Here is a 23,269-nt window from a genome sequence, read left to right as displayed (position 1 = left end):
AAACCACCCCGCTCCGCCCTGCTGCATCTACGGGGCTGGGGGGGCTGCGCCGCTCGGGGCCGGGCTTTTTGGGGCTGTTTTTGGGGTGTGGGGGAGCAGGGGAAGGGTTGGGGTGGTCTCTGCCCCCCCAAAATGCTGCTTTTGGGGTTGGGCCACCCCACAGAGCTGAGGGTGAGGGGTGCAGCCTTGGGGGGCAGGACCCCAAATGCACCCCCGGGGAGCCCCCCAACCCCTTTATCCCCGCTCCACGCCCCCCCCAAGCCGGCAAAACCCCACCAGGAGGGGTTTTTTGGGGGGGATTAAGCCACCATTTGGGCTAAAACCAGCAAGTTTTCGGCTGTGGGGTCACCGCCACCCCTCCCCACATCCCTCACCCCCCTAATGGGGTCGGAGCCCCCCCCGGCAGGGCCCTGCTATGGGGCCGAGGCCGCAGCTGCTGAGTCACGGCCGGGGCTGCTCCTGGCACCGGCAGCGCGCCAGCACCCGCCTCGGGCTTTGATTTTTTTTTGGGGGGGGGGGCAGAAGGATTTGGGGTGGGTTTTGGGGTCTGGGCAGCTGGGGTGGTTACCCCAAAAGGGCTCTGGGTGTCCTGGGGGTGTCCCATGGGTGCTAGGTGTCCCCCCCCAATTCTTTTAAGGGCCATCTGTGCGCCCTGGATGGGGTCTGGCGGCACAGCGGGGGGGTACCCAAATGTGTGACCCCCCCACCCCAAGCATCAGCAGGGAGCCGGCCCCATCGCCATGGAAACGGGAGGAGAGGTGGGGACACCGGGGGGGGTGGCACCAGCTTGTCCCCAAACCCCTGGGGGGGGGGGGGGACACACACAGGGTTTGGGGACACCGCGGGGGGGACCCGAAACGTGCGGCGTCAGCGGGGTTTAGGGGGCGCGGGGGGGGGGCTCCGAGCCCTCGTTAATATGGGAAAGGGGGTGTGGGGGTACGGGGGGGGGCTGATTTTTGTTTAAAAAATAAATTATAGGGGAAATAACGGGGGAAATAATGAAAGGGAGGGGGAAAAACGCGCCCCCCCCCCCCCCCCCCGGGGGGTGCTGCAGCGCCGCAGTGGCGCACGGCCCCTTGTGCTGTTTCGGGGCTAAATAAATAAATAAAGGGATTTAAAAAAAAAAAAAAAAAAGGGGGAGGGATAATAATAAAAAAAAAAAAAAAGCACCAAACCTGCTGACATCATCCGGGATGACGGGGCTCTGTGTGTGCCCCCCCCCCTCAAACACCGATGCTCAGCCTCGCCCGGCGCAGCCGCCGTCGCCCAACGTCGCCGAAGCGAAGCCGGGGCTGAGGGGGGGGCTTTTGGGGTTGGGGGGGTGGGGGGTGGTCCCCAAACCCCCCAAACCCAAAGCCAAAGCCAAAGCCCCTCCGGCCATGCCCGGAGAGGCGGCCTCCAGCCCCCCGGGGTCGCAGGCGGAGGCTCCCGGCCTCGCTCCCGGCCTCGCTCCCGGCCTCCAGCCTCTCCCCGGTTCGCCGCTGGCAGGTGAGGGGCTGGAGGCCCTAAAATAATGGGGGGGGAGGGAGGGGAAGGGAGAGGGGAGGGGAAGGGGATGGAGGGTGGAGGGTGTGGGGATGGAGGATGTGGGGCTGGGGGGATGGAGGCTGTGGGGCCGGAGGCTATAGGGCTGCAGGGCTGGAGGCTGTGGGGCTGGAGGATGTGGGGCTGGGGGGATGGAGGCTGTGGGGCTGCAGGGATGGAGGCTGTAGGGACGGAGGCTGTGGGGTCGGAGGATGAAGGGATGGAGGATGTGGGGCTGGGGGGATGGAAGCTGTAAGGATGGAGGGTGTGGGGCCAGAGGCTATAGGGATGGAGGCTGTGGGGCTGGAGAATGTGGGGCTGGGGGGATGGAGACTGGAGGGCCAGAGGATGTGGGGCTGGGGGGCTGGAGGATGTGGGGCTGCAGGGACAGAGGGTGCAGGGATGGAGGCTGTGGGGCTGGAGGAATGGAAGCTGTGGGGCCGGAGGATGTGGGGCTGGGGGGCTGGAGGCTGTGGGGTCAGAGGCTGGAGGAATGGAGGTTGTGGGGCTGCAGGGCTGGAGGGACAGAGGATGGAGGGCACGGGGCTGGAGGCTGCGGGGATGGGGGCTGTGGGGCTGGAGGATGTAGGGCTGGAGGCTGTGGGGTCAGAGGATGCAAGGACAGAGGATGTAGGGCAGCAGGAACGGAGGGATGGAGGCTGTAGGGACAGGGGCTGTGGGGCTGCAGGGATGGAGGCTGTAGGGTCGGAGGGCTGGAGGTTGTGGGGACAGAGGCTATAGGGTCGGAGGATGTAGGGCTGGAGGCTGTGGGGCTGCAGGGACGGAGGATATAGGGCTGGAGGCTGTAGGGACAGAGGCTGTGGGGCTGGAGGCTATAGGGCTGGAGGCTGTAGGGTCGGAGGATATAGGGCTGGAGGTTGTAGGGACAGAGGACGGGGACAGAGGAGGACACGGGGACGGAGGACGCGGGGGTGGCAGCGCTCGACCTGAGGCTTTCCTGCCCCCCCTATATGGGGGGAGGGACACCACCCTGCCCCCCCCGACCCCAAAATGTGCCCCCGCTACCGGGAGACCCCACAGCACCCAAGGGTGCCCACACTCCCCCCCCCCCCACCCAAGGGCCATCGGTCACCGCGCCCCAAGGTCACCCCATGGATATAGGGCTGGGGGGGGGTCCCAGTGGTGCCCCCATCCCACTGCCCCCCCCCCCAGGGAGTGGGGGATATCGGGGGGGACAGTGCCCAAATGGGGCCAGGGGAGGGAATCGGGACCCCCCCATGGGCAGTAAGGGGTTAAAGGGACCCTACAGAGCTGGGGGGGGGGTCCTCATGGTGAGTTTGGGGCTGGGGGGGGCATAGAGGTTTAACCCTATAGGGACAGAGTGGGGGTGCCCCAACCCCATTGCCCCCAGCCCCCTGTATCCCCCCCCAAAGCTTAATTTGGGGACAAAAAGCCCCCCCCACAACCCCCCCATCCCCATCCTGGGTGCAAATGGGGATCCCAAAGCCCCCCCCATAAGGCACAGCCCCCCCCAACACCCCATAAGTGCAGCACAAACATCACCCCAAAAAAATAGAGGGGGGACTGCTACACCCCCAAAACCACCCCCAAAAAGTGTCCCCATCCTTTATGGGACCCCCCCCTCCCCCCCCCCCAAAAAAAAAAATCCCAGGGGCGGCCCCTCCCCCTTCCCAGCAGCCCCACAGCCCCGCCCCCCCCCCCCTCGCCCCTATAAAATCCCCCTGGGGGCTGGGGGGGGCTCTGGGTGCTGCTGGAGCCTCTCCTGCCCTATGGAGCCCCCCCTAAGAGCCCTAGGTAAAGGGGGGGCTTTTTGGGGTGATTTGGGGCTTTTTTGGGGTTTTATGGGGTGGGGAGGGCTGCGTGCCCCTCCTGTCTTTGGGGTCAGGACCCTAAACTCCATGCAGCGATGAGGATTAGGGTGTGATGGATTTTGGGGTGGGGGGGTTCTGTTGCATCCCCCCCAAATTTGGGGGGGTCTCAATGCTTAGGGTTACCCCCCCCAAGCCCTAAATGCCCTGGGTGCTGCTGTGTCATCCAGGGGATGCAACTGGGTGTGGGGGGGTCTGGCTGCTCCCCCCACCCCAAAACCTCAAATAGTGGGATTTATTTTAATTTTTTTTGGGGGGGGGGTCACCCCTATAATCCTCCCCAGCCCCCCTGGCCTTAAATTAGGGACAAAAAGCCCCCCCCCCCTCCTTAGGTAAGAACACAAAGGGGGGGGGCTCTACCCCATTTATTTATTTTTTTTGGGGGGGTCTATGAGGACATAGGGGGTTCCCTACCCCCCCCCTACACTCACCCCACTCTCTCCACAGCCCCCCCAGGGGACGTCGCTGCCGCCGCCGTCGTGACCCCCCCGATGCCCACCAAGGAGGAGGCTCGCCCCCAACCCGAGGGGGCCAGCTGCGACGCCCCCCCCGGCCCCTCCACCCCCCATGGGGCCGAGCACGGCCCCATCAACAACAAGGGCTGCCCCCCCCCCCCTCCCCAAAACCCCCCTCCGCCCCCTATAACCCTCCCCGCCGACCCCTTGGACACCCGCATCGTGATGGGCGAGGAGACGAGCTGCCCCCCCAAAAACCCTCCCGAAACCCCCCACCCTTTTAACCGACCCCCCCCCCCACCCCAGGCCGCCAACCTGGACCCCGACCTCTTCTTCACCGCCCCCTCCACCCCCGTGAGGACCGGGGGGGCTCGACCCCAAAAGGAGGAAGAGGAGGATGAGGAGGAGGATGAAGATGGGGGGGACGCGGGGAGCGAGGGGTTGGGCTCCCCCCCCACGTCCCCCTCCGGATCCTATATGACGGCCGAGGGGGGCAGCTGGGGGTCTTCGGGCACCGCCAGCACCTCCCCGTCCTGCTCCCCAAATCTCCTGGTTGAGGCCCCCGACGGCGAGGCCGGGCCGGCGGCCTTCACCCACCGCTCCTCATCCTCCTCATCCTCCTCCTCCTCCTCCTCTGAGGATGAGGCCTCGGCGAGGCAGGAGGAGGAGGAGGAGGAGGGTGAGGATGAGGATGGGGGTAGTGGGGAGGTGCTGGGGGATGAAGGCTCCCCCGGCGGCCTCATCCCCGCGGCCCTGCTGCCCTTCCGCGGCAGCCTCCTCTTCGAGGCCGAGGCCGTGGAGATCACTTTGGTGCCGGCCCCGCCGGCGGCCGAGCCCCTCTCCGAGGAGGATGAAGATGAGGAAGAGGAGGAGGAGGAGGATGAAGACGCCAGCACCTCGGCCTCCTTCCTCCGCTCGCTCTCCGAGACCTCCATCAACGAGGGGGTGGACGAGTCCTTCGCCTTCCGCGACGACACCTCGGCCTCCTCCGACTCGGCCTCCTACGACGGCGAGGAGGACGAGCGGCTCTACGGCACCGAGCGCCACGCGTTGGTGGGGGGCTCGGGGGGTCACCACCCCCTTCCCCCGGCCTCCGCCGGGGAGGCCGAGCCTTCCTCAGGGGACATCGAGCTCCATCTGCGAGGCCGGGAGGAGAGGGCGTCGCCGGGGGGGTCCCCCAGGCACGAGGCGGCCTCCGGGCCTCAAATTTTGGAGGTTTCCGCAAAGGGGGAGCGGGACGGTGCCCACCCGGCTGAGGAAGAGGAGGAGGTTGAGGATGAAGAGGAGGATGAAGAGGATGAGGAGGAGGAGGAGGAGGTGGTGGCCTCTGAGGTGGCCTCCGTTGAGGCTCCTGCCACAGAAGTCAACGTGGAGCTGACGGGGGAGGCCTTCAGCCCCTCCTCATCCTCCTCGGAGCTGGAGGAAGCCTCCACCATGGAGCCTGATGTCCTCCAAGAGCCAGACCCCGTCCCGGAGGAGCCTCCCCACGTGGAGGCCACCGTCCCCACGGAGTCCCTGCCCTTGGAGGAGGCCGAGGAGGCGACGCCAGAGGTGGTGGAGGCCCAAAAAATGATGGAGACCCCAGAAGTGGTGGAGGTCCCAGAGGTGATGGAGACCCAAAAAGTGGTGGAGGTCCCGGAGGTGGTGGAGACCCAAAAAGTGGTGAAGATCCCAGAGGTGATGGAGACCCCAGAAGTGGTGGAGGCCCAAAAAGTGATGGAGACCCCAAAAGTGGCGGAGGCCCAGCCGGAGGCTGACCCCGATGCGGATCTGGAGGCCGCGGCGAGCGCCAGCGCCCCGCAGCCCCCCTGCGCTGGGGAGACCAAAGACCCCCGACCCCATGGCCATGGGGGGGACGCCCCCGCCCTGCCTGCCACCAACGGCGACCACGAGGTTGAGGCCACGGCGGTGGAGGCCCCGGAGCCTCCGTGCCCGCCCCAAGAAGGTGACCCCGAGGACGAGGCCGGCAGGACGGACCCCACCCCGGATGAGGAGGATGAGGACGTCCCCGAGCTGCAGGACGGGGTCACGGAGGAGCTCCCGGAGCAGGAGGAGGCCCCCGAGGAGGACGAGGCCCTCCAGGAGGACGGGGAGGCCACGGGCAGCGAGTCCCCACCGCCGGCCGCCAGCGACGGTGGCAGCAACGCCGCCACCGAGGAGCCGGGGGACGAGGACGAGGCGAGGGACGTGGAGGACCCCGAGGAAGCCTCCAGCGAGGACCTGGAGCAGGAGCAGAGCCCGGAGCCGGCCTCGAGCAACGTGGAGGCCGAGTGGGACGCCACCGCCTCCTCCTCCTCTTCCTCCTCTTCCTCCTCCTCCTCCGAGGACTCCTCGCCCGAGCCGCTGGACACCTCGCGCTCCCGCACCGACTCCAGCTTCTTCACCGCCCCCGAGGACAGCGCGGGGGAAGCGGCCGCCCCCGGCCTCCTGCCTTCCTCCTCCTCCTCCTCCTCGCTGGCCCCCCGGCCCTGCATGGCTCTCTGCCTGCTGCCCCCGGCCTCCGACCCCCCGCCGCTGCGTTTCACCGCCTCGGAGCGGGAGGTGTACGTGGGGACCCCCCCGGCCCCCCTCGAACTGCTCCCACCGCCATCCTCATCCTCATCCTCACCCTCCTCATCCTCACCACCACCTCCACCGCTCGGTGCCTTGCCGGGGAGCGCGGAGGATCGCCGGCACGTGGCCACCATGCTGCAGGGCGCCTTCGGGGACCTCCTGGCACCGGGGGGGCCGGGACAAAGCCCCCCTCTCGTCGTCGCTGCTGCTGCTGTTACGGAGCCTCCGCAGCCCCCCCAGGCTGAGGCCGAAGGCGCCGTGGCCGCGCCTGAACCCAAAGAGCCCCAGGAGCCGGGCGATGCCGGGAGCCCCCCCTGCACCCCTCCGCTTTGCCCCCCGTGGGACGAGGAGCCCCCGCTGCCCCCCGCTGAAGAACCCGATGCCAAAGTCCCGGCGGAGGGCGAGCACCCCCCGACACCCCCTGAGGAGGAGGAGGAGGATGAAGATGATGAAGAAGAAGAAGAGGAAGAGGTGACAGCGGGATCCCTCCCCGAGGAGCGCGGGGAGCCTGCCCCCAGCCCCCCCGAGGCCGTTTCGGTGCCCTCGGCCCCCCCAGCAGAGCCCGGGACCCCCGAGGACCCCGCACCCCGAGAGGTCCCGGTGGTGCCGGTTGAGGTTTCGGTGCCGGCCGCCTGCCCGGCGCTCTCCAAACTCATCCAAGTGCCTCCTCCCGTCTCCTCCTCATCCTCCTCTTCCTCACCGCCGCGCTCGGAGGACACCTCAGGGCTCGCCGAGAGGCTGGAGGAGCACCCGACGGCCCCAGCGGCCTCCAGGAAGAGGCTGGAGGGTAAGAGTCCACCCCGTTGGGTGTCCCCTGTCCCCATAGGGTGCCCTCCGTCCCCGTGGGGGTCTTTGTGGGGTCCCTGGAGCTCTGTGGGGTTGGGTGGTGCTGGTTTTGGGGTGAGCACCCTGGGTACCAACCCCTGGAGGGGGTGCCTGGGTCCCTACCAAGCACAATTTGGGGTGATGGGGCTTCCCCTTCTTGTGGGGTCGCGGTGACCCCAATATCTCCAATCCCCATGGGGTCAACAAAGGTGTTTTGGGTTGGGTGGTGCTGGTTTTGGGGTGAGCATCCCAGGTACCAACCTCTGTGGGGCTGCCTGGGGTCCCTACCAAGCCCAGTTTTGGGGTGATGGGGCTTCCCCTTCTTGTGGGGCTGCAGTGACCCCAATATCTCCCGTCCCTGTGGGGTCCCCAGAGGTGTGTGGGGTTGGGTGGTGCTGGTTTTGGGGTGAGCACCCCGGGTACCAACCCCTGGAGGGGGTTCTGGGGTCCCTACCAAGCCCAATTTTGGGGTGAGGGGGCTTCCCCTTCTTGTGGGGCCAAAGTGACCCCAATATCTCTGGGGACCCCACAGGGACAAGAGGTGTGTGGGGTTGGGTGGTGCTGGTTTTGGGGCGAGCATCTCATGTACCAACCCCTGAGGGGCTGCCTGGGTCCCTACCAAGCCCAGTTTTGGGGTGAGGGATCTTCCCCTTCTTGTGGGATTGTGGTGACCCCAATATCTCCCGTCCCCGGAGGTGTTTTGGGTTGGGTGGTGCTGGTTTTGGGGTGAACATCCCGGGTACCAACCCCTGGAGGGGGTTCTGGGGTCCCTCCCAAGCCCAATTTTGGGGTGAGGCATCTTCCCCTTCTTGTGGGGCCGCGGTGACCCCAACATCCCCCATCCCCGCAGCGCCGGAGCCGTCCCCGCAGAAGGAGAAGGCGCGGGGCAGGAAGGCACCGGGCGGCCCCAAAACCACCAGGGGGTCGGAGGCGGCAGAGGGGGGACCCCGCCGGGCACCCCGGGGCTCGGTGCAGTCCGAATCGAGCTCCTCCAGCGAGGCCGAGCTGCCCTACAGCTGCCCCGGCGCCGCCGAGCACCTCCCTGCCATCGCCCTGCTGGAGGACAAGGCGGCCCCGCGGCGGGGAGAGGCCAACCATAAAGGTAAAGGGGGGAGATCTGCCTTTTTTGGGGGCGTTTGGGTTTTTTTCGGGGTGTTTGGGGTGGCTGTGGCATCTCCAATGTGGTCCTTTTTGGCTTCTTTTAGGGTCGTGCAACGAGTCGGAGAGCAACGACGAATCCATCCCGGAGCTGGAGGAGCCCGAGGGCGCGGAGCCGCGGCCGGCGCAGACCCAGGTATAGGGTTGGGGGGTTCAGAACCCCTATCCCGGGGTACCCGAGGGATCGTGGCGACCCCACTGTCACTTCTGCTGTCCCCGTCCCCATAGGCACCGCTCACCCACTCGCTGGGCACGGGGGAGGAGAGCATCAGCAAAGCCAAGCAGAGCCGGAGCGAGAAGAAGGCCAGGAAGGTGGGACGGGATGGGATGGGTGCTGCTGTCCCATGGGGTTTCTTTTTGGGGGATATGGGGTTGGGGTTAGGCCCCCCGTGCTCCCCAGGGTGCTGCCCCCACCCCTGGGGTCGCAGCTGGGTGTCCTCATCCCACTTTATCCCATTACTGGGGGTTGGGGACCCCCGGGCTCGGCCCCACAAGCCCCAGCGGGGTCTGTAGGGTCGATCCTTCAAGGCGTGACCCCAAAAAAAAACCCCCCCAGGCCATGTCCAAGCTGGGCTTGAGGCAGATCCACGGCGTCACCCGCATCACCATCCGCAAATCCAAGAACATCCTCTTCGTCATCACCAAGCCCGACGTCTTCAAGAGCCCCGCCTCCGACATCTACATCGTTTTCGGGGAAGCCAAGGTGGGATTTTAATTATTTTTTTTTTTTTTTGGGGTCGGGGAGGTGGGAAAGGACCTTAAGGGGCAGCCCCCGACCCTCTTTTTGTCCCCGCAGATCGAGGACCTGTCGCAGCAGGTGCACAAGGCGGCGGCGGAGAAATTCAAGGTGCCCATGGAGCACTCGCCCCTCATCACCGAGACGGCGCCCGCCCTCACCATCAAGGAGGAGAGCGAGGAGGAGGAGGAGGTAGGGTGGGTCGGGATCGGGTTTAGAGGCCCCATTTGGGGTTTTTGAGGGGGTGACGGCGCCGTCCCCGATCCCGCAGGTGGATGAGACGGGGCTGGAGGTGCGGGACATCGAGCTGGTCATGGCCCAGGCCAACGTCTCGCGCCCCAAAGCCGTGCGGGCGCTCCGGCACAACAACAACGACATCGTCAACGCCATCATGGTGAGCCAGGGAAAAGGGAAAAAGGATTTTGGGGTTTTTTATGGGGTTATCCCCATCCCGCAGTGCCTGACGCCGTGTTTTCCCCCCACAGGAGCTGACCATGTAGCAGCCGGGCCCCCCGGCCCCCCCCTGTATAGGTGCACAGTTCTTTTCCTCTTTTTTTTTTTCCCCCCCCTCCACCCCGAGCATCCTTTACCCCCCGCGCCTTCGCCTCTGTAATGCTCAATAAACGGCCTCATGCAGCACTGGGATCGCACCCCGCCACCACGCCTGCTCATTTGGGGTCCCCTCTGGGGGTTTTTAGGGGGTTTGGGGGGGGGAACAGCCCCAATTTGGGGTTCTCAGAGTTGGGTTTTGGGCTCCCGGAGGCGAGCGAGGGCTCAGCAAGGAGACGAAGCGGGGTGGGTGCAGCGTTTATATTTCCCTCGAGCCGTGCTCCGTACAGAAAGACACCAAAAAACGCCCCCGACCCCAAACAGGGGGGGCTCCGGGGTCTCGGTGGGGTGGGGAGAGGCAGCACGGGGCCGGGGGGGACCCCATGGGGAACCCCAACCCCATAGCTCTGGATTTTAGGGCTGGATCTTGAAACAGAGGATTAAAAAAAAAAAATAGAGCTGCTGGGTGAGATCCCCGTACACAACTGTTCCAAAAATAGCCTTTTCTTCCCCAATTTTTCCGGAGGAGGCAGCGACGGGAGCGTCTGTGCGTGTTTTGGGGTGGGTTTGGGGTTTTTTAGCTCAGAAGGCACTGAGGGCTCGGCGGATCCAGGGCTGGGGGCTGATGCTCCCCACTGACGCTCCCCCTGGCTCTCGAGTTTGGCTTTTTTTCTCATTTTTTACAGAAAAATGAACCTCGCAGCCCTGCTGCTGGGGGTGCAGGGGCTCCCTGTCATCTCCTGCTGGGGGCTGAGCAGTAGGAGCCCCCAAATTGTGCCCGGTGAGGTGGCAAAGTTGCTGCCCGGGGTGCCCCGGGGCCATGTCCCAGCCACAAAACCCCACAAAAAGCAGCCAAAGCCCCACAAAGCCCCGGGACAAAGGGTGAGGAATGTGTTTTTGGGGGGGGCAGGGTGCTGAGCAAAGCGTTTGGGCTCCCAGCGAGCTGTCCCTGCCAGCTCCGGGCTGCTGGAGCCCCCCCCCCATGCTCTCTGTCCTTCATCCTCCTCTTCCTCCCCCTGCCCGCCTTCATCCCCGGGCTCTGTGCTGCAGCAGAGATCCTGAATTTGCCCCAAATGAGGAAAATCTCTCCCCAGGACGCCCAGAATTTGGGGTTTTCTCCCCCTGTAAGTAAGGACAGGGACCCTGCTGCCCTCTCCCCTGGTTGTAGGGCCGGGCTGGCTGCCCCAAATCCAGCCCCGTGCCCCCTGCAGCCCTTCTCCTGGGATATGGGTTAAAAAAAACACAAATTGGGTGTTTGTAAAAATATGTACAACGTCTCCACTCGGCCCTGCAGCCCTTCCTTGGCTCCCCGTGGGTGCGAAACGCTCTGAGGACAGGGAGGCGAAGGTTTAAATAATTCACATTGTGGTCAACTTCATTGGGAATTTGGGGAGGAGGAGGGGGAGAGCAGTCCGAGGAGGGGACACCATGTGCAAAACTGTAAACCGGGCGGGGGGGGAGAGGGCTGCAGCCAGCTCGGGGCTCTCCCCCGGCCCTACTTTTGGTGCTAAAACCACGGCGGGGTGGGCTGAAGGCCGGGCTCCTGCCCCAAATCCTCATCACGGCACAGCCAGGCCTCGAGAGGAAGTTTTGGGGTCAGTTTTGGGGCCGGCTGTGCTGTTGATAAGGACGGGAGCCGAATTCCCTCCTGCTCCATCCCCCTTTAAAAAAAAAATAAAAAAAAATATCCTCTCCCGGAGCTCAGGAGGAGTCGCGGTCCATGCTGCAGCCCAGGGCCTCGATGTCGTTGCTGATGTGGGAGATCATGCGGTCCCACTCGTCCTCCTCCGAGGGCACCGACTGCTCGTCCGAGCTGCCCGCGGCCCCGTTGCCGTTGGTGGTGGAGTTGGAGGTGGTGCTGAGCGTCCGCCGGTACCTGCCGAAGCTGTCGGTGATGATGCCGCGGCCGTCCTTCACCCCGATGGTCTCCAGGAAGTTCTCGAAGTGTTGGCTGTCCTTTTCGGGAATGAAGGGCCGCAGGCCTGCCCCGTGGGAAGGAGAAAACAAGAAGGAAATCGGGTAAATAGGGGGAAAAACGGGAAATATGGGAGTTTTTAGCTGTGTCACACAGCCCCCGGGCTCGCCGCGGCGGTGTTGGGGCCGCCTCTCCGGCTCGCGGCCCCAAAACGCTGCTGGATGGGGTTGAGGAGAGTTCACGGGGCTGAGTTGGGATTTTGGGAGCTCAGCAGGGCTGGCTGCTGCTTCAGCACCGAAGCACGTTGCTGGGCTTTGAGCTCCGTGACCCTAATCAGCGTGTGATTAACGGAGGGGGGGGCTCAGGACCCTTTAATCTGTCCCCGCACCCCGCTGGGGGCTCACAGCTCAGCGTGGGTAAATCAAGCGGGGCTACGTGTGCCTCCTCGCCGCCCAAAATGCTTGGAAGGAAACCCCACACACCCAAAAATTTGGGGTTGAGGGGGATGTGGAGCTAGGTGGTGGGGGAGGCTCTTTCTTTGTGCTGTTTCGGGTTATTGAAGCCAAAATTAAGCGGGGAGATGGAGGTGAGGGGACTCCAAGAGCCCCCCGAGGCTCTCAGCGCCCTTTTAGGGAGGGGAAATGGAAGGGTCCTGCTCCCTTCCCATATAACGTCCGCCTCCTGGCGCTGCGCAGGGCCACGTGGGTGCTGCCAGTCCTTTTGGGGTTATAAATTCACTTCCTGACGGTGCAGATCCCCGAAAAAACCCTGTGCAGAGCAGAGGGATGAACGCCAAACCTGTCCCGTGCCATAAACAGCTTCGGGGTGCCACCAGCACGCAGAAACCCCACAGGACCCCGAGCATCGCCCCCTGCTCGCCGTCTGGCGCCCAAGGAGCTCACCCCGAGCCCACAAAACAACCAGCAGCAGCCTCGATCAGCGTGAAAAAAGGGGGAAAAAAGAAGGGGAGCCGCTCACCCAGCAGCAGGAACTTCCTGCTGTCCCCGTAGAGCTGCTTCAGGTTGATGCAGAACTCGTGGATGGAGGCCCCGTTGCGGTACTCGTGCAGCAGCATGGCGAACTGCTGGATCTCCTGGGAGGAGAGCTTCGTCCGTAGCTGAGGAGAGAAGCACGCCAAGAAGGGCAGGGGTTTATTTTTGGAGCGCTCTCGCTCGCTCGGAGGGAGATCAGGGGGATGAAATGATGGGGTCGGGGTGTTGTGATGCGTCCCAGCGCGCTGCCAGGGGAGCAGGGGGTGGAGGAGCTCCCGCAGGGGGACGACGTGAGCCTGAAGCGAGCAGGATTTGCCTGGAAAATGCTGTGAGGAGTTCCCACGCCAGCACAGACTTATTAAACGTGACGAGGTGACGAACCCACAGCACTCAGAAAGCCCCAAAGCCAAAAGAAAGGAGCTCGGGCACAAAATCGCAGCGCTGTAGGGGGTAAAAGGCACCACAGGAGGGTCCAACCCTGCTCCCAAAGCAGGTTTCTTAGAGAAAGAGGGCTGCTGAGGGTGCAAACGTGTTCCTAAAAGCACGCAGACCCCAAAAAGGGAAGGCAATCTGTCCCTACCGTCATCATGTAGTCCTGCAGCAGCTCCGTGGCCGTGGTGCTCAGCTCGCTCTCGCTGACGGTCTTGATGTGGGGAGACTGCTGGGGCAGGAAGGAGGAGGGGGAGCTGTCACCGGCCTCTAAGGCTTCTGGAAAGGAACTGGAACAAGGAGAGATGGTGAGGAAATCCCCCCGAGCCCGAGGAGCTCCGGGTCACCCCGCTCCTGGAGGGGTGCTGCCGGGCAGCAGGACCAACGAGGAGCGCTTCAGATTTGGGATGTGCTGCACACGGAGCTCTAGGGAGGGAGAAATCCCCCTCCACGTGCTTTTGATTTCAGAACATCAGGGAAAAAGGTCCCCCAAAACATCTTATTGTGGGGTTAAATCTTAAATTCTGAGGATTTAAATCTTAAAATCTGAGAATTTAAGATTTAAATCGGTGAATCAGAGAACTTAAGATTTAAGATTTAAATCGGAGAATTTAAGATCAAGCTGGTAGACACCATTTAAATCTTAAATTCTCAGGTTTTAAGATTTAAATTCTCAGAATTTAAGATTTAAATCGGTGAATCAGAGAATTTAAGATTTAAATCGGAGAACTTAAGATTAAGCTGGTAGACACCATTTAAATCTTAATTCCTGAGAACTTAAATCTTAAAAGCTGAGAATTTAAGATTTAAATGGGTGAATTTAAGATTTAAATGGGAGAATTTGAGATTAAGCTGGTAGACACCATTTAAATCTTATTTTCTGAGAACTTAAATCTTAAATTCTCCGCTTCACTGATTTAAAATCTTAAATTCTCTGATTTTAAGCTTTAAACGGTGTCCACCAGCTCGAACCCAGGGCTTTGCGTGCCAGGTTTTTTCAGCCCCCAGCTGCTGTTGCTGCTTTTTGGAGGTCAGCTGGGTGCCTACGTGACCTTGGGCCAGCAGCACGGAACAAAACGCCCAAGGTTGCTGATTTGGCAGCCCCGCGCCGCGCCCCAGACACTGCTGATGCTGGGAAACCTTCCAGCCGGGCTCAGCAGACAGCAATTTTGTTTGGGGGGGGGGCTTAAAGCTGGCAGCGAGGCTGCCTGAGCCAGGATTTCTTCCTCCCCGGGGCTGTGGCGTCGTGCTGCGCCTGCCCTCGACTTACACGGTGCTCGCTTCTGTCTCGTAGGGTTCCTTCACGTCCACTTTTGTAGAAGAGTCATCTGCAAGGGAGGTGGTGGAGAGGTGAAATTCGGGAGGCAGGAGCTTGGTGGCTCAGATTTTGGGGCTGAGGGGGCACAGGGCTGGGCACGGAGCCCCAGGGGAGGTGCAAAAAAACTCCCCGGGGAGGATGCGGAGCTCGGTTTGCTGCCTCCATCCCCCAGGAACAGAGAAGGGCGAGGGGGAAGGACGCAGAGGCTGATTTTTTTTTGGCTCCCCGCAGCCTGGGAGCATCTCGAGGCAGGTGCTGTTCCAGTTAAAGAAAAAAGGGGCTTGTTCTCAGCACGGAGAAGCCCCTGAAGGAGGGGAAACGCGGAGCTGGTGCTGTTTGGAGGGCGGGGAGGCAGAGGGGGGGAGGCTGAGGCTGGAAAGGGATCCCAAAAACGAGCACTCACCGCTGTGCAGGGACAGGTGGCGCGTCGGCGTGGACGCCCCATCGAATATTGCCCGGTCCAAGAAGTCGATGGTGGACTCGGTGTAAACAATCTGGAAGACTTGGCTGAGCAGGGAGCACAGCTCCTCCGCCGTCACCTGGGGAGGGAGAGGGGGGGAAAGGGGAGGCGTGTGGGGCAGCAGCCCCTTTATCTCGGCTCCCCCGCCAGGGCTGCGTGGGCAGGGGGATGTTTATAGGGCTGCTGTCTGCCCCTGAAGGGATGGGAAGCTGCTTTTCGGGGCTGCGGGACGCTGCCTGCCTTCAGGTGAGAAATTTGGAGCTTCGGGGCAGCTCTGTCAGCTCTCCCTGCTCCTCTGGCCCAAGGGGATGGTGAGAAATGAGCCGTGTGGCATCTCAGCACCCTGCCCTAATGCCAGGCGAGCAGCTCCCAGCTCCTAAATCCCACTCCCAGCTCCTAAATCCCACTCTCAGTTCCTAAATCCCACTCTCAGTTCCCAAATCCCACCCCCAGCTCCTAAATCCCACTCCCAGCTCCTAAATCCCACCCCCAGCCCTGCCCTGTCTCTTCCCCTCCCTCATTTCAGCCCCTCGGGACTGCAGCTCCGTGCCCTCCATCCCAAATTAGCGCGAGCACCCCGGGGAGCAGCACCTCTTCCCCCCCCCAGTGCAATTTGAGGCTGATTCTGGACTCCTGGGTGATGTTTTTTGGAGCCTTACTTTGTTCTCCGTGGCCAGCACCACCAAGCAGCAAGCCTCCACGGGCACCACGCCGCTCTCCGACAGCGAGCCCGACGTCAGCGCCTTGGAGCTCTCGGCGCAGAGGCTCTGGCTGGGGGAGATCCCGGGGTCCTGAGCTGAGAGAGAGACACAAGGAGATGTCACAAGCAAATTTCTGACACCTCCATCGATTTCTGCCTGCATTCCCAGGGCTCAGACAGCCTCAGGAAGCTAGCAGTAGAATCAGAGCCCCGTAATCTGGCTGTTTGTTCGTCCCCCAGCCCTTCCTCTGCTGTGGCAGGGTTTGTAATCCACTAAATCGTCGCTGTTCCAGCCCCGAAGGAGCTCAACCCCAATTCTGTCGGGGCCGGGGGAGGAATTTCTGGGCACGAGATGAGTTTTTGCACCCCCCACAACCCCCCAGAAACGTGGCCCGGATCCAGCATCCTCCACCTCACCCGGCGTGCTTGCATTTTGTGAGCCCCACCGCCCGCGGGGGCAGGATCCCAACCCTTCCTCGGCCCCAAGAAGGAGAAAAAAGGAGGGACTGGAACAGCTGGGGGCACCCACACCCCCAAAACACCATTTATTGCCTCAAAACACCCCCTTGCTAGCATTTATGGCCGCTGAGCTTTTAGGGTCGTTGGCAGCAAGGCTTCTTTTTGCCCCGCTGGCCCCAAAACACCCCCTTTGCTGGCATTTATGGCCGCCGAGCTTTTAGGGTTTTTAGCTTTTTGCCCCACTGGCCCCCCCCCCTACCCGTTTTCAGCACGACCAAGTGAGCGGAGTCGTCGCGGATGTAGGAGACGGCGGCGATGTCGTGGATGGGGACCCTGAGGATGAGATCCTCGCCGTCCCGCCACACCAGCTTGATGTTGTAGGCCGACAGGCTGATCACGGCGTCGTGCTCGGGGCTCAGCTGCCCCGGGAGCTGATGAGCTCGCTGCAAGGAGCAAGGGGAGCTGTTAAAAAACTGAATCCGTCCTCCTTGGGTAGAAGGGCAGGGGGAGGATGCTGCTCGGGGTGGGATTCTGGCCCTAAAACCCCCCCCCGAGCCTTTTTTGTGAGGGTTTGAGAGGTTTTTTTGGCGGCTCACCTTGGCGTTATCGATCAGGTGCAGGATCTCGGTGCGGCTGGAGGGATTCAGGTAGCCCGGGATGGACGTCAGCTGGCCTAAATACTGGGAAAGCAGCAGCAAAGGGGGGGGTTAGCGTGACCCCAAAACACTCAGCGGGCCCCCAGAAGCCTTCTTTGAGCTGCCAGACAGCACCCGAGCGCGAAAACCCACTCGTTTTTAGGTAAACCTCACGTTTTAGGGCTTTCAGGGCCTCAAAACTGCAGAGGGAGGTAACCCAGCGAGGCAGAGCCACGAGAGGGGGGGGAAAAAGAAAGCGAAAGAGCCGCCGGCTGCCTGCGGGGGGCCCCCGGGAGGGTTTGGGGGAAGAGGGGAGAGTTTCCCCCAAAATTACCTTCACCTCCTTCTCGATGTAGTCGTTCAGGAGGATGTCCGGCTCGACGCGGTCGGGCAGGGACACCAGGACGGTGTGGAGGGGCCGTCGCTCCGTCACCTTCTCCTGGGCTTTCTTGTCGCGGCCCTTCTCGCCCTTCAGGAAGACTCGCTTGAAAGGGGACACGATCCCGGGCTGCAGGGAGGGGGAAAAAAGGAGAGGGCAGGGAGTGAGGGAGGGCTGGGAACCCAATTTTGGGGACCCCAGCGTGGGCTGATAGGGTCAGGAGTCAGAGCTACGAGTCCAAAGGCGTCGTTTTCCCACACAGAGGTGTTTTTTTCCCATTTTTGCCCGCACAGGGAAGGATTTCTGCCTCAGATCCAACCCAAACCCACCCGTTTTTACCTTAAAACCGTCCCCCTGCGGCCTATCCCTCCGCCCCCTGCCCCTCTCCTCACGCACAAGGGGTGAGGCAGGGCCGGTGAGGAAAAAAACCCCAAACTAAGAGCAGGGAACGGCACCCAGGGGCTTCACCGAGCTGCTTTTTGGGGATTTCGACGAGGAGGAGACCGAAATAACCCCAAAATATCGCTTATGGGGCAGGGAAGTGGTCGGGAAGAGCCCCTGCGAGCAGCAAATCCCAGCTCTCCCCGCCCGTACCCGCTGCCACAAGGACATCGGGGACAGCCCGGCCCCAAAACGCGGCGTGGGAAGAGCCCAAAGGGCTCCAAAAAACCCCAGCGCGAGGGCAGCCGGCCCCAAAACGCTTCCCCAAATCTCGTTTTCGGGGCCGGTTTTGGAGAAATGACGTAGAAAAAGCGGGCCAGCCCGGCCGGTTCCGCTTTCTGTGCCAAAATTGCGCCGATCTGCCCCAAAATATGAGCGAACCCCAAATAAATCCCCTCGGGGACAGGGCTGGGGACGCTCCCGGAGAATCGGGGTCTCCTCCAAGCGGGGCTCGGCCCCGATTTTGCTCCTGGGGGAGCCCAAATTTAGGGTGGCGGCGTTTTTGGGGTCGATGGCGGCCCGCACCTACCTCACTCTCCATCGAGCGCCCCCAAAAAAAGCGAGGAGGGGATCCCAAAACCTCGGGGGGAGCCGTCCCCGGTTGCTGGAGGCTGGCAGATCGCAGCCCGGAAGCGCGCCAACCGCAGCTTCCTCCTGCGAGCGGCGAAAACGCCGAAAACAGGCGGTTCTCACCAAAAAAAAAGGGGTTTTGGGGAAGGAGGAGGGTCCGAGGGGGGGGCAGCCCCGTTTGGGGTCGGGCTGGCGGCCCATGGGATTTGTTATTGCATGATCCCAGCCCTGGGAAGCAGAAGGTGAGGCCTGTAGGGTGATAATCCCAAAGCTGAGTGGTTTTTGAGCAGTTTCTCCTCCAAATTTCAGCCGTTTTGGTAAAAATTGGGTGCTCTGGCTTCATTTGGGCTGCGGGGATTTTTTTTTTTTAGGGCTTGGTGTTTGAGCAGCCGGCTGGGTGCTTGGAAATAGGGGCGGGAGGAGGCCGCCCCCAAAAGCAGCCCCCGGTGAGGTGCTTTGCCCAGCTCCGTGCAGCAAAATGGGTTCAGAAAAGGCTTTTTTGGGTGTCCCTACACGGCAGCCCCCACCTGGGGATGCCTTCAGGATTCAGAAGCCGCGGGGAAGATCCCAAAAGAGGCAGATATAGGATCAGGGGGTAAAGGGCTGCTGTAAGGGGCATGGGGGTGCCTCCAGCAGGGCAGGAGCTGGCCCCAAACACGAAATTTGGGGCCGTTTCCACTCCAGACCCCTCCTGGATGTTTGAATCCACCCAAAAATTATGGGTAATTAACGGGATAACGAGGTGGGGGGTGAATTACAGGGGCGGCGGGCAGGGAGGGGGCTCAGCCCCTACAGAGGGGGCAGCAAGCAGCCAACAGCTGATTTAACGACCCTATAGACAGCTTTACCGACCCTACAGCCGGTTTTATTGACCCTACAGGTGATTTAGCGACCCTACAGCCGGTTTTATGGACCCTAGAGCCGGTTTTACTGACCCTACAGCTGGCTTTACTGACCCTACAGCCGGTTTTACCAACCCTACAGCCAGTTTTACTGACCCTACAGTTGTTTTTACCAACCCTACAGCTGGCTTTGCGGACCCTACAGCTTATTTACCGACCCTACAGCTGATTTTACCAACCCTACAGCTGGTTTTATGGACCCTACAGCCGGTTTCACCAACCCTACAGTTGGCTTTACAGACCCTACAGAGTTTTATTGACCCTACAGCTGGCTTTACTGATCCTACAGCTGGTTTATTGACCCTACAGACAGCTTTACCAACCCTACAGTTGTTTTTACTGACCCTACAGCTGGTTTCACCAACCATATAGCTGGTTTTACCAACCCTACAACTGACTCTACAGACCCTACAGCTGATTTACCAACCCTACAGCTGGCTTTACAGACCCCACAGCTGGTTTTACCAACCCTACAGCCAGTTTCACCAACCCTACAGCTGGCTTTACAGACCCTACCACTGATTTACCAACCCTACAGCTGGTTTGACCAACCCTACAGCCAGTTTCATTGACCCTACAGCTGGTTTACCGACCCTAAAATCGATTTTACTGACCCTGCAGCTGGCTTTACCAACCCTACAGCTGGTTTTTCTGACCCTACAGCCGGCCTTACAGACCCCACAGCTGATTTACCAACCCTACAGCTAGTTTCATTGACCCTACAGCCTGTTTCATTGACCCTACAGCTGGTTTTACCGATCCTACAGCTGATTTACCAACCCTACAGCTAGTTTTATGGACCCTACAGCTGATTTCACCGACCCCTACAGCTGGTTTTATGACCCTACAGCCGGTTTTACCGACCCTACAGCTGATTTACCAACCCTACAGCTGATTTTACTGCCCCTACAGCTGGTTTTATGGACCCTACAGCCCGTTCCCTGCTCGGCCCTGCACGTGCCAGGGTTCCTGGGCTGATTTTTGGCGTGTGGCCGCTGGAGCGGGTGCAGACACAGAGCTGTGGGACCAGCTGGAGGTCAGCAGGGATCTCTGGAGCCCACCCTGGTGTCACCAGGACCCTTCTTGGGGACCTTTATCCCTCCCCACTCCGCTGCAAGTCACCCATCCCCACACCTGGGCCACCCCATGCCCAAAATTCTGTTTATTTTGGCAATTTACTGGGTGCTCCAAGCATCCCTCTGGCTTTGGGGGATTCGATAAAGGGATGAACCGGCACCGCAGGGACTCGGGGGTCTCAACATCGGGTTTTGGGGGCGCCCAGCTTGGCTCTCACCCTTTAGGGCCAGGTCAAAATAACTTTGTGCTTCGGCGGGGCACGAGAGGAAGGGTTTTGTCCTGTAGGGTTTTGTCCTGCAGGGTTTTGTCCTGTAGGGTTTTATTCCAAAGGGTTTTTGTTCTGGGTCGCTCCTCGCCCCACCCTGCTGGCTGCTCTCCAGCACCCTGAGTCATCCATCCCCTCCAAACCAACCCCCCCCACCAGCTTTGGGATCTCCTTTGGGGCCAAATCGCCCCAAATCCCCCCAGGGAATCCTCTCGGGGCGATCCCAGCTGCTGCAGGGCGCAGAGCAGCAGATTATTCAATTTAGGCAATTTAGGGACGATTTCCTGGAGAAAAGGGGGCCAGCACCCACGTCGGTCTTCAAGGAAACGAGAGAAAAAGCCCAAAAAGTGTCAAAAACCCCCGAGAGAGCGAGGCGAGGCGCCGGGCTGTGGGATTTTCCTTCGAGGCAAGAGGAAAGGAATTTTTTCCCCGGCTATTTTTAGCCAAGCCTCGTTCCTCCTCCGGCCCCGCTCCTCCTCCTGCCTCCCAGGAGCCCGGCGAGGCCGAGCTGGAGCTGCCCCAGGGAGGCAGCGGAGCCCTCTCCGACCCAATTTGCTTCCCCTTTGTAGGGTTGGGGGCTCCACGGGTCGCTGTGACCCCTATTTTTTTTGGGAGGGAGCTCGCTGCTGGGTAAAAAGCCATCAAGTCGGAGAGTTTTGGGTCCAGACGCTGAGGAAAGCGCCCAAAAAGCTTTTTTTTAAGCCTTAAACCCGAGGGTGCAGCTCCCTGGCACCTCCCACCGCCTGGGGATCCATCTCAGGAGGGTTTTGGGGGGTGATTTCCCTTCTTTGCACCCCGGGAGGGGAGGTGGAAACGGGCAGACCCAAAACCGAGCGGTTTGGGGCTGTTTTGGGGCTGTTTTCACACCTCCTGAGTCCCTCGGGGTGTTCTATTCGGGCTGGGGGCTCTCCTCGTGTCCCCAACGCTGCTTTGTCACCCTCCAGAGGTTTCCAGGCTGGCCGTGCCCCCAGGGGATGCTCAGCACACGCTCCTGCTGCTCCCATCCCTCGTTCAGGTGGCCCCAAAGCAGGATTTTCCTCCCAGTCCGGCCCCAAAGCAGGATTTTCCTCCTCCCAGCCCTGCCCCAGAACGGGATTTTCCTCCCAGCCCTACAAATAAGGCTGAAGGAACTCCCCTGCCCCGTCCCAGCCCCTAATCCTGCGGCTCACCCACACCCCGAGGGGATTTTTCCCTGGGGAAGAGCTTCCCTCCAAGCCCCCTGGGCTGGGAACCTCTGTCCCGGCAGCCAAACGAGCTCCTCGACGGCGTTTCCAAGCTCAAAAACACCGCAGGGGGGTGGTGAAGAGCTGGTTCGGCACCACCACGAGGGAAAACGGGCAGAAAACGGGCAGAAAACGGGCAGGGAACTGGTCCCAGTCGGACCTGCAGCCCCTCAGGACACCAGGGAGCGTGGCTTTGGGGAGCAGGATGCGAGGAGTGATGGGGTTTTGATGGAGGATCAGAGGTTGGCGGGGAGAGGAGAGCTTCTGCACGAGGTGTGAGTGCTCCCCACACGCTGCCAACCCCACAGGGCCCTCCTGAGGTGTGCTCGGAGCTCAGGATCCAGGTTTGGGGTCCTGGGAAGAGCATGGGGCCAAGCCTTCCTACCTGGGGTGTGCTACAGGGCCCCACAGAGCTGCCAGGTCGGTCAGTGCTGGCTGGACTCGATGGGAGAGGGGCTACCGGGGGCTCGGTGGCCACCACTGAGGTGTTGGTGGCCACAGGGCTCGGCCAGGAGCCCCGCTGCTGTCCCCACAGCCAGGGCAGGGCTTGGAGGCTGGCACCCAGGGGGGCTCTGCGCGGCGAGCAGCTGCCCCAGGCTGGATCTTGTGGTGAAATGAGGTGTAAAATGGTGAAAATAGGCAAAAAAAAAAAGGGCAAAAGGTGAGCAAAGCAATGGGAAAAAAAGGACGAGATGGGGGGAGAGAAGGGAAATGGGGGGAGGGGGGAAGGGGGGAAGGAGAGGGGGGAAAGGGGAGGCATGTAGAGGGGGAAAAAGGGAAGAATGGAGGAAAAAAGGGGGAAAAGAGGTAAAAAGGGGGGGGAAGAGAGGGAAAATTGGGGGAAGAAGGGAAAAGCAGGGGGAAAAGGGGGAAAAATGGGGCGAAAAGGGGGAAAAGAGGGGGAAAAGGGGGGAAAAGATGGGGAAAACGGGGAAAAGCAGGGGGAAAATAGGTAAAAAGGGGGGAAAACCGAGGGAAAATTGAGGGAAGAAGGGAAAAGCGGGGGGAAAACGGGGGAAAATGGGGGGAAAAGGGGTAAAAGAGGGGAAAAACGGGGGGAAAAGGGGAAAAAGAGGGGGAAAACGGGGGAAAAGGGGGGAAAACGGGGAAAAGGGGGGGGGAAATAGGTAAAAAGGGGGGAAAATCGAGGGAAAATTGGGGGACGAAGGGAAAAGTGGGGGGAAAACGGGGGAAAATGGGGTGAAAAGGGGTAAAAGAGGGGAAAAAAGGGGGGAAAAGGGGAAAAAGAGGGGGAAAACGGGGGAAATCGGGGGAAGGAGGGGGAAATCGGGGGGAAAAGGGGGGAAAACGGAGAAAAGGAGGAGAAATCTGGGGAAAGGGGGGGGAAAACGGGGGAATAGATGGGGAAAAGGGGAAAAAACGAGGGAATAGATGGGGAAAAGGGGGCAAAACGGGGGAAAAGGCAGGGAAAAGGCGTCCCCGAGGCCCCGCGGCAGCAGCAGCCCCGCTCCCCGCCCCCCCCTCAGCCCCCCCCCCGGGGCCGGGCCGTGAGGCGCCGCTTGGGGCCTGGCCCCGGGGCCGCGCTCACCTTGCGGCCCTTCCTGCCCTCCTCCTCCATAGCGGCTGCGGAGGCGGCCCCGGCCCCCCCCGGGGCATCCCCGGCGTGGTGGAAAGGGGGGAGAAGAAGCGGCGGGGGCCGGGCCCGGCTCGGGGAGCTCCCGGTTGAGCCCCGGGGCCCCGCGGCCGCCTCAGCGCCCCCGGCCCCGCTTCCAGCCCGCCGCCATCTTGGGCGGCGCCTTCCCGGCCTGCCCCGCGCGGCGGCGGCGGCGCCTGGAGGACTGACGTCAGTCCTCCAGCTCCGGCGGGAAGCGCGGCCACGCCCCCTTCATTTGC

The 23,269-nt window shown here is 61.8% G+C and overlaps 2 protein-coding genes across 3 annotated transcripts; one reads left to right on the top strand and one right to left on the bottom strand.

Moving 5' to 3' along the window:
• The first annotated feature begins 4,264 nt into the window (after positions 1-4,264).
• Positions 4,265-9,900, top strand: LOC309874330 (uncharacterized protein). Its single transcript, XM_082752391.1, has 8 exons — positions 4,265-7,169; positions 8,058-8,309; positions 8,413-8,501; positions 8,594-8,677; positions 8,922-9,068; positions 9,162-9,293; positions 9,373-9,495; positions 9,587-9,900. Exons 1-8 carry the CDS (start codon positions 4,307-4,309, stop codon positions 9,599-9,601), a joined length of 3,705 nt encoding a protein of 1,234 aa, XP_082608517.1. The 5' UTR covers positions 4,265-4,306; the 3' UTR covers positions 9,602-9,900.
• A 92-nt stretch (positions 9,901-9,992) lies between these two features.
• On the bottom strand, positions 9,993-23,170 carry CCM2 (CCM2 scaffold protein). Of its 2 annotated transcripts, none has more exons than XM_082752404.1 (10): positions 22,965-23,170; positions 16,893-17,066; positions 16,520-16,603; positions 16,183-16,366; positions 15,424-15,560; positions 14,708-14,843; positions 14,257-14,314; positions 13,138-13,276; positions 12,544-12,682; positions 9,993-11,632 (listed from the first exon to the last, which is right to left on the bottom strand). In XM_082752404.1, exons 1-10 carry the CDS (start codon positions 22,992-22,994, stop codon positions 11,352-11,354), a joined length of 1,362 nt encoding a protein of 453 aa, XP_082608530.1. In that variant the 5' UTR covers positions 22,995-23,170; the 3' UTR covers positions 9,993-11,351. The 2 variants fall into 2 exon arrangements, with proteins under 2 accessions (XP_082608530.1, XP_082608529.1); XM_082752403.1 differs by lacking the exon at positions 22,965-23,170 and adding an exon at positions 17,908-17,981.
• Between the last annotated feature and the right edge of the window lie 99 nt (positions 23,171-23,269).

Source organism: Aythya marila (genome assembly GCF_965140915.1).
Source record: "Aythya marila genome assembly, chromosome: 2".
Classification (NCBI taxonomy): Eukaryota; Metazoa; Chordata; class Aves; order Anseriformes; family Anatidae; genus Aythya; species Aythya marila.
Note: the sequence above shows the minus strand (reverse complement) of the source record. Positions and strands in the feature narration are given on the sequence as shown.

Excerpts from the sequence above, each read along its gene's own strand:
- LOC309874330 (XM_082752391.1), top strand. The coding sequence starts at position 4,307 with ATGACGGCCGAGGGGGGCAGCTGGGGGTCTTCGGGCACCGCCAGCACC. Across the intron at positions 8,310-8,412 it reads GGGAGAGGCCAACCATAAAG|GGTCGTGCAACGAGTCGGAG; the intron begins GTAAAGGGGGGA and ends GGCTTCTTTTAG. Across the intron at positions 9,294-9,372 it reads AGAGCGAGGAGGAGGAGGAG|GTGGATGAGACGGGGCTGGA; the intron begins GTAGGGTGGGTC and ends CCGATCCCGCAG.
- CCM2 (XM_082752404.1), bottom strand. The coding sequence starts at position 22,994 with ATGGAGGAGGAGGGCAGGAAGGGCCGCAAG. Across the intron at positions 14,315-14,707 it reads CCACCTGTCCCTGCACAGCG|ATGACTCTTCTACAAAAGTG; the intron begins GTGAGTGCTCGT and ends CCTCCCTTGCAG. Across the intron at positions 12,683-13,137 it reads TGCAGGACTACATGATGACG|CTACGGACGAAGCTCTCCTC; the intron begins GTAGGGACAGAT and ends TTCTCTCCTCAG.